The sequence below is a fragment of the Nematolebias whitei genome, chromosome 20 (assembly GCF_014905685.2).
Source record: "Nematolebias whitei isolate Nwh7 chromosome 20, NemWhi1, whole genome shotgun sequence".
Lineage (NCBI taxonomy): Eukaryota > Metazoa > Chordata > Actinopteri > Cyprinodontiformes > Rivulidae > Nematolebias > Nematolebias whitei.
Window position 1 is genome coordinate 5,612,769 of NC_056517.1, and position 10,176 is coordinate 5,622,944.

Here is a 10,176-nt window from a genome sequence, read left to right on the forward strand (position 1 = left end):
TCAGTGGTTGTTGTTGTTGTTTGCGATCCGGCCTCTGGTTCATGACAAAATTAAAAAAAGTTCAAGACAAAAACAATAAAATATAAAGTATAGTATAATAAATAAAGTCCAGTTGTTTATGTCTTGAACTTTTTTGAACTTGTCATTATAGCCATGTTTACCTATTACATGATACAACAGCATGCCATTCTGTTAAATTACTCTGCTGCCATCAAGTGGCTGAAAGTGGTACTATTCTTTTTTTTTTTCAGTCAGAATAAATGAAAACCGTCATATCTTAACCAAAAAATTGTTTATAAATATGGAAAAAAAAATCCATAAATATGTAGCTTTGGCCTATAAGTCGCAAGGCATGTAAATTATGCAAAAAACTGTAACTTAAAGGCCGAAAAATACGGTAACTGATAAAACCTAAGATATTCCCATTTTAACTGTTAAATATAGTTTGAGCTAGTGGGACCGAAAACAATTAGGTATATGTTACATGGTGTAACATATAGTATGGAGGAAGAAGGGTGACAATTACTCCTTACTTTACTAGAGTTTTATTATTTGTTTTGCACTCGTTAAAGCATGGCATCAGCCAGTCAGTTTACTGACCAGCAACAACTTAAATAATATATTCACCCTTTAATAACCAGAACTCAGTCATTGAAGTAGAATCCGTTAATTACAGGGAGTTTTAGACCATAAAAAAATAATTTTCATCCAAATGAGGTGACCAAAATTGTCTTTGACGTTTCATTACAAAAAGTTTATCAAGTTAAGAATCAACATCAAAAATGAACAAATTGAACAACACAAATGATAAAGGATAATAAGGTGACAATATTTTGACCAAAGCACATCACAAAGTTCTGTGAAATCGACCCCCGTGACCTCAAATGGTGACTCTGCACCTGTCTCTGGGTTACAGTGCTGGACTGGTCTCACTTTCAGCTTCATACGAATGAAACACTGCGACATCCCACATTTGACAATCACTCTCTCTCTGTTAAAAAAACAAACATAATATCTCTCATTTTAACCAGCATGTCCTTCATCCCTGAATGCATCCCTCTCTCATGACACAACTGAACCTGTAACTCTGTAAATCTGTGGTTTGCTGATACCTGCCCATGGGTGCTCTTTTCTGAACCTCAGTAAAACTCAACTAAATGTTGCAATCTGCCGCCAACATAAAAAGAGTTGGTTCACATATAAGAAAGGCTTTAAATCTTTGATTTTGGAGTTATTCTTGATGTCTTTTCCTGTTTCCAGTTTAAAAATCTACTGGCTGAAACTCTCATTCAGATCACTTATGCTCAGACTTTTAAACTGCCGAAGCTTGTTATAGAATAGAATAAGTGGAGAAATAAGCAGAGGCAAGAGTTCTGGGCCCAGTAAGTAAAAGCTATCCATAATAATGAAGCCCTTTGTAAAAGAGAAAAGTTCACTTATTTGACGTCTTACCTGACAGGAAATGCAGCTGGAACTGTTTCAGGTTACTGATGCTAACCAAGATGCTGCAGCATAATTCAAAGCTGGTTTGAAAATAAGGACATTGAGTCAGTCTAATCTACTGAACCTTATTCCTGTGAAACAATCACCATGGACAGAAAAAGGAGACCCAGACATAGACATAAAATAAATCAGATGTAACACTGAGTCTAGGGCCAGGGGCATGGCAGTATGATGAGCTTGCTTTTCCCGGAATGCAGAATTGTGTGTATTTAAATAATGAAAGCAAACTTGCTAGTGGGCACTTCACACTAAAGAGTATATAGAAATACTACTCTGTGAAATTTAAATGAACATTAGTAAAAATGTTGCAGCCATCACTGTGTGAGAGGCAGGAGACAACCTGGACATCACAGGGACACATAAAGACAAACGAGACAAACAACCATTCACTCTCTCACTCACACCTAGAGACAATTTAGAGTTCCCAATCAGTCTATCATACATGTTTTTGTTATGTGGGAGGAAACCAAAAAACCTGGAGAAAATCCACACATGCACAGAGAGAACATGCAAACTCCGCCCAGAAAGGCCCACGGCTGGGATTTGAACTGACACCTTTCTCGCTGAGAGGCAAAAGTTTGACCAACTGAGCCATTGTGCTGCCCTATTGAGAAATTACAAATATTAATTGTTTTGTTTGCCCCAAATCTATATCAACACCATCTGCCATTATTTGTGGTGATAAATATTTTATTTATTTATTCGTATAAATTCCACAGTTGTTTTCCTATTCGTAACTCTGTAATGATAACACTATATTGTATTTTTTTCTAAATTTAGGGGGATCTATGTGTTCTGCCAGATGAGTGCCCATGTCACCATAACGGTCAGATTTATTACAGTAATGACACCATCACAAAAGACTGCAACACATGGTATTATACACTTCCTTTTGTTTGTATCATTTAAAATGTAAATTTCAAAGCTAAACAGCAATGTTTACTGTTTTTTTTTTGTTTTTAGTGTGTGTAGGAAGCGTCGCTGGCACTGTACCCAATCTATTTGTGCTGGAGTATGTGTTGCAACTGGTGATCCACACTATGTGACATATGATGGCCGCATCTATTCTTTTCTTGGCGACTGTCAGTATGTGCTAACAAGGGAGACCAGTGGTTTGTTCAGCGTTACGGCAGAGAATGTGCCATGCGGAAGCACTGGCGTCACCTGCACCAAGTCAGTCACCCTCAGCCTGGGAAAGACTGTCATACACCTGCTAAGAGGTAAGAATTACAGGTGGTGTATTTGGGGATGATATGAATAGTTAATAGCTGGTTGGAGATAAAATGTCTTGGATTTATAGTGCCTTCAGAAAATATTCAGACCCCTTCACTTTTTGCTATTTTGTTATTTAGCTGCCTAATGCAACAACTGGTTTTTTTTTTTCACATTAATCTACACTCAAGACCCCATAATGACTAACTGAAAACAGACTTTTCTGCAGAACCATGACTATTATATGCAGAAATATGAGCATGCCTAATCGTGTTTATTTTTTATCTCTAAAAGTTTAATTACATCACTTCTAAGGATTTCTGAAGAATGTTTCTGTAAATATACAATACAGTTTTTATTAAATCAATAGATAACTTGGGCAGCACGGTAGCACAGTTGGTAGAGTTGCTGCGTCTTAGCAAGCAGGCTGCCCAGGTTCAAATCCCAGCCGGGGGCCTTTCTGGGTGGAGTTCGCATGTTCTCTTTCTGCGTGCGTGGGAATTCTCTGGGTACTCCAGTTTTCTCCCACAGACCAAAAAACATGCATGCTAGGCTGATTGGTAACTCTAAAATGTCTCTAGGTGTGAGTGAAAGAGTGAATGGTTTGTCTCGTTTGTCTCTATGGGGCCCTGTGATGGACTGGAGACCTGTGCAGGGTGTCCCCCGCCTCTCGCACAGTAACTGCTGGACATTGGCACCAGTGACCCCCACGACCTGAAAAGGAAGAAGTGGGTAAAGATAATGGATGGATGGATGGAAATAGATAACTAAAAGTACAAAAGTAGTTTAGATGTTCTTCTATTTTTTCTGTTGGCTGTTCCCTTATCAGAGGTTGTCACATTGAGTCATCCTCCTCCATTTAACTTTTTTATCCACATCCTCTGTCCTCACTCCAACTACCTCCATACCCTCTCTAACTGCATCCATCTACTTTGGCCTTCTTCATTGTCTTTTTCCTGATAGTTGCATTTCTAACATCCTTCTACCAATATACCCACTGTCCGTGCTCTGCAGATGTTCAAACCTTTTTAGTCTGGACTCTCTAATTTTATCTTCCATGTCTTTCAACCTGTGCTGTACTTAGGGCTCTTGAGCTAAGCCCTTAACCCCAATAATCTGCTCCCCATGCGTCACAGATGGTAGCCCTTGGCTCCAAATGTATAAATGGACTGCAAATGTATAAATGGACTGCACTTATATAGCGCTTTTCTATCTTATCATAATACGCAAAGCGCTTTACAACACAATCTGTGCTGTCATTTACCCATTCACACAGCACTCTACTAGATCTCTACATAGCTATTCTGAATCTGTAGACACAAATCAGTGCTTTATCACATTCATACACTGATGGGACACACATATGAGGCAATGATAGGTTCAGTGTCTTGCCCAGGGACACTTTGGCATGTGACTGTTGGTAGAATCAAACCCCCAACTCTTGCATTGGAGGACGATTGCTCTACCACTCAGCCACAGCCACCCTTGTGTGTGCTCACATCCATGATAGGAAAAATGCACATAATTAATTTCCCCGTTGAGGAGTAACAGAGTATTAAAAACACATAGCAAAACACATTCTGATTGGTCAGCTCATGGACCATCAGCTAGTGAACCCACGACTGGGCCCTTGAGCAAGGCCCTTTACCCCCACCATCTGCTCCCTTGAGCTCCCTAGATGGCAGCTCTCTGTTCCACATAGAAGGTTGTGGTAGCTCAGAAGTCTATAGTTGAATCAGGAAGGACATCCGATGATAAAACAATTGCCAAGTCTTTGTGCAAGTTAGTTCACTGTGGTGACCCCTAGAAGGAAGCAGCAAAAAAAAAAAAAAACAACAACAACAACAAAAATAAACCATAAAGCCAAGTGAGGTAAACTGTCTCATATATGACATTTAGGTAAAGCAGTGACAGTAAACGGAATGCCCATTACACTACCAAAGTCCTATAGTGGCAGCGGTCTTTCTGTGGAGAGAGTTGGCCTTTTCGTTGTCCTCTCTTCTCGACTTGGAATCACTGTGCTGTGGGATGGAGGTAAGACCATTTGTTTTTCTGTATAGTTTAAACATCACATCCTCAGGGTAAAATATATAACTAATTTCCAAATATGTTCATAGTGTTTATCACTGTATAGTTAGAACGTTTTAGAAACGCTACAGTCAAGGTTACTTACAGTGATTTGTTCTTTTCCCAGGCATGCGTGTGTATTTGCGTTTGGAGGTACACCTGCGAGGTCGAGTTGGAGGGCTGTGCGGGAACTTTGATGGGGACACAGAAAATGACTTTACAACACGGCAGGGAATTGTAGAATCAACACCTGAACTGTTTGGAAATTCTTGGAAGATCAGCCCTTCCTGCCCTGATGTAGAAAACCAAGACCTTCGTGATCCATGTGTTGTAAGTTCACAGACATACCGATACATGTATTTATTTATATATATTTGGGCACAAATGACTGCTGATCATAGATGCTCTCAAATTCTCAGTGTTCAAACTTTGCCTTTTCAGCTAAACTCACACAGAGTGACATGGGCAAGGAAAAAGTGTGCTGTGCTAACACAGGAACTCTTTTCATTATGCCACACTGAGGTGCCCTTCCAGCAGTATTATGACTGGTGTATCTTTGATGCTTGTGGGTGAGTCTAGTCACTAATCTACACAAAGTATTACAGTCTTATTTTTATTATGTAGCTGTTTTACAACTAGGGTGACCACATCAAAAGCAATACAAAATATGTGTTTGTGTGGAACAATGTGGAATATGGTGAACTCTTCAACTTATTACTATTTTTGATGACTATCATAAAAATTAAACCATGAAAATACTGCATATTATAAGCTAAGCTTTTATTACAAAAGTTTATAACTATAAGTTTTGCAGTTACAATCAGAATTAGAATATTTTTAATGTCACTGTAAAAGGCACAACAAAATTAGGTGTCATTCTTATGGTGTCAAAAGATGAATTACAGATTACATAAAGGTAAGGAGAAAAACAACAATTTACAACATAATAGGAACAGCCGTACAGCACAGTACACTATTGCACTGAAGAGATTATTGCACTTGGTTATTGCACATAAATTGCTCTGGAGGAGCTAGGTGGCGTTTAACTCCCTGATGATGCAAGATAAAAGCTTTTTTTCAGTCTGGTTGTTCTTGATTTGATGCTTCTGCACTGTACCTCCTGCTTGATGAAACTGGTCGGAACATAACATGACCTGCATGACTTTTAAGTAGTCTGTGGTTTTTCTGAGGCATGCTCTCAATAGAGCAGTGATAGAAGGACACCAGTAATCTTTGAGAAATATTTTCCCCTGTATCTCAGGAAATAGTCTGCTGGGCCTTCTTCACCAGCTCTGCTGTGTTCACACTCCAGGTCAGGTTCTTCGTGATGTGGAATCCCAGGAAACTGAAGTCTGTCACCCTCTCCACGCAGTCCCATTGGACATGAAATGGTTCGATGTCTGTTTCCTTTTTCCTTCAATTCAAAACAAGCTCCTTGGTCTTAGCTGTGTTCAGGGGCAAGTTTTGTCTTTGCACCACGTCAGCTGCTCCTCTGTAGACCGTCTCGGACCCTCCAGAGATAAGGCCCACCACTGGTGTTGTCTGCAAGTTTGACGATTGTGTTGCTGTAGTGGGTGGGAGGACAGTCTTGTGTGTACAGTGTAAAGAACAGGGGACAGCACACAGTCTTGTTGAGAATATGTGCTAGTGCTGGTGGACGAGGAGGTGTGTGGGCCCACTGTGACCCTTTTGCACCACTTCTACTCAGCCCCAACTCTGCTCAGCTTGCCATGGAAAGAACCCTATTCCACCAGTATTTTTTTAGCTGATTCGGCATCTTTTTTGGTCCCTGCTTCTCTGGTAGGACCGTTCGAGTTGAATCGGGACCAAAACATGAATGCAGGACATTGATTGGTCAGGGGGAGGAGTCATTGGAGCTCAGAAATTTTTCACCGATCCGTCATTTGCAATTTCTTGGAACTCGGAGCAGCGGCTGGATCTATTTTTAAGATTTTAAAAACAATAATGACAACACCGTGTTTAATGCTGAAGTCCAGGCGTTTTTTGTGTTTGGTGACTGACGACAAAATCCGAGCGAGCGGAGTCACCGCGGAGGATCATACGAGCTGCCGACCTGTTGAAGCCCGTGATGCCGGACCCCGAGCCCCGTCCTTGCATGCTCACAAAGGACGAATTCCGAGCCCTGGCAGACGGGTGGACTGGGAGGGTGGAAACATTTTTTTAAAAACATTTTATGTATTAAAAAAAGTTTTTTTTAATTAGTCAAAAATAAAAATAAATAAACGTGCCAACGTGCAATCCTGTTTTCACTTTGACCTTATTAAATAATCTGTTAATTAAAGTTAACTCAGCTGAAAAATCATAAAAAGTCAAAATTATTGGATCTCTCAGGAATATTTCCCTCAAGTATGTTTAAAGAAGAGAAACAGCCTTTAGTTTAACTTTATTCTAACCCACAGATGAACAAATCACAAAACAAGAATTACACTTTAAATCAAAGCTAAAATAAAAAAACTGTATACAAGAAACAAAACCACATATCTAAATTGAACAATAAAAGTAGACACGAGTGCAAATGCATCAAATGATGAAGAAACATATATAATTTTAAATATTGATGTTTTTGTAGGATCTGGTTCATCAGATTTAATCCAGTTTATTTTAGCACCAAGTCACAACAGAAGTCGTCTCAGGGCACTGAACAGAAACATTCATATTAAAAAATAATAATTTAACATTATTTATCTGAGGAGCAGCTTTGAGTTTAACTCATCGCAGAACTCTCACTCTTAATGATGAACTAAAGTTCATTATAAGTTCATTAGAAGGATTTTGGATTCTGGACACGCCTCCAGAACTCGTCCTGAAGTGCAGTGGATATCAGGCTGATCTGAGCAGAGCTGAGCAGAGTTTGGGCTGAGCAGGAGTAGTGCAAAAGTGGCATTTGTGTGTGGCCCATGAGGAAGTCTTTATTCCAGAGACAGGTGAACGGTGGGACTGACAGCTTACACACCTGTCTATCGGGGAGGATGGTGATAAAAACAAAACTAAAGTTCATGCAACCTTTATTTAAACAGGTAAATCCCAATGAGCCCCGAGGACTCATTTACAAGAAAGTTAATGAAAAGTTAATGAAAAGAAGACATGCATAGCTCCTCTGGTGCTCCAGATGGGCCAGAGCAGCGTGAAGGGCAGCAGCACTGTAGACCTGTTAGCTCTGTAAGCAAACTGGTCTGTGTTGAAGGTAGGAGGGATGAATGAGAAAATATACATTCAGACACACCAAAACACTTCATTAACACTGGGATTTGTGCTACTGGATGGTAGTCATTTAGGCAGGTCATCATTTATTTTTAATATTTTTAATTTTTAGTAGGGATGGAGGTGAAGGACTCGAAGCAGGATTGGAATTATGTCCTGAAATAGACAGGTTGAAGAGTTCAGTGAAAACCCCTGTCAACTGCTACTGTGCTGTGTGGCAGCCTGCAGTGAGCATCTCCCCTGATTCTTCTCCACTGTGAAGATGGAGGTGATGCTGTTGTGAGCTGCGGTGTGTGGAATGACTGCCACTCTGCTCTAACTATAAACAGGCAAAGAAGTGATTCAGTTCTGAATAGAAATAGTGTTCAATTATTATTAAATTATCAGATAAATATATCCATCCATCCATTATCTTTACCCGCTTCTTCCTTTTTGGGTCGTGGGGATCACTGGTGCCCATGTTCAGCAATCACTGTGTGAGAGGCGGAGGACACCCTGGACAGGTCTCCAGTCCATCACAAGGACACACAGAGACAAACAACCATTCACTCTCTCACTCACACCTAGGGACAATTTAGAGTTACCAATCAGCCTAACATGCATGTTTTTAGTCTGTGGGAGGAAACCGGAGTACCCGGAGAAAACCCACGCATGCACGGAGAGAACATGCAAACTCCACCCAGAAATCCCCCTGGACCGGGGTTTGAACCAGGGACCTGCTTGCTGAGAGGCAGCAGCTCTACCACTTGTGCCACCGTGCTGCCCTATCAGATAAATAGTGTTAAATTATCATTTTTATATATGAATGTTTGTGTTCAGTGTCCTGAGATGACTTCTGTTGTGACTGGGTGCTATATAAATAAACTGAATTGAATTGAGTTCATTTTCCAGTGACACGTCACTTTCAGCAGCTCCATAACTGATCCTGTAGATGGTGAATTGCTCGACTCCATGCAAAACCTGTCTGCTGTTATTACTATACAGATGCTCCTTGATCTTCCTCTTGCAGTGCCTCTTGGCCGTTCTAATGACCCTTTTTAGATTGCCCCATATCATGCTAAAGAGGGCCTTGCCCCCAGACCTGGAAGTGATGTTCCTCTCCTTTACCAGATTCTGGACATCCCTTGTCTCATCTAGGCCTTTTGATTGGGATAGATGCATATTTTCCCACTATCCATGCAGTTCTTAATATAACACAGTGTACTGTCGGTGCAATATCAAGAACTGCACTTGATGTTTGAATATACTTTGTTCAGTTTTGTTACCATTTCTGGTAGTGGTTTAACTCCCCTCTTTTTAAAGAAGTTGTGAGGTCCATGGTTTTCAAAAACAAATTTGAATTTTGATTTGTAAGATCACAGAACAGTTAATAAGGCCCCAAGCACTGTGAAGCAGCAGAAGTCCCTAATATATTTAAATGGAATATATTTATTAACATTGCTTTTATTTGTCTTCTGCCAGATTTAGTTTTACTATGTTCTAGAGGACAGATCATCACTAAACTTGGCAGTTGTTCTTGGGGAAATGCAAAAATCCACTTGTGGGCGTTGCAATTTAGCTTGCTAGCACCCTCTAAATATCAACCTCTCCAACTACTTTAATAAACATGTACAAACATTGGTACATAGGACCATTAGTGCATGACCTAATAAAATGTCTCTTGGCAATATAGTGTAAAACCTACTGGAAGTCAAACATTTTAATGAATTGGCAATTTTTGGCAAATTTCACAAGTCACACCAAACACTATTTCATCTTCAAATTTAAGCATATCAACATCAAATTTGGACCAAAACCTCTTAACAAAATGATGCATAAAAAGTATTAACAGTTTTTTTTTTTTTGAACGGTGTGAGCGGTTTTTTTTTCCGCCGACACCAAACATGGCATTGGTGGTAACGTCACTGTAAATTGTCCAAACTTTGCAAAATCAGAATCAGAGAGCCAGAGTTAGAGAGATTTATTCATTATACACACCACATGTGGTACATGTGGTGGAACGGAATTATGTACACAGGGTCCCAGTTACGTCCAACAATAAAATGTAAATGAAAAACTGTAATAAGATCTAAGCTATGAACTAAGAAAATCATCAACTAAGTAATACACTAAGCACTAATAATATATTCAAAAAGCGTTCAATACAAAAACAACTGGACTTTATTTGTAACA

The 10,176-nt window shown here is 39.8% G+C and overlaps 1 protein-coding gene across 1 annotated transcript in view; it reads left to right on the forward strand.

Annotated features, from left to right (window-relative positions):
- Positions 1-10,176, forward strand: part of LOC119426815 (SCO-spondin-like) — a 224,330-nt gene that overhangs the window by 61,465 nt on the left and 152,689 nt on the right. The window contains exons 4-8 of the mRNA XM_037694396.1: positions 2,284-2,378; positions 2,467-2,723; positions 4,615-4,749; positions 4,910-5,112; positions 5,224-5,351. Of these exons, the coding sequence (XP_037550324.1) occupies positions 2,284-2,378; positions 2,467-2,723; positions 4,615-4,749; positions 4,910-5,112; positions 5,224-5,351 (818 nt within the window). The remainder of the gene's footprint in view (positions 1-2,283; positions 2,379-2,466; positions 2,724-4,614; positions 4,750-4,909; positions 5,113-5,223; positions 5,352-10,176) is intronic.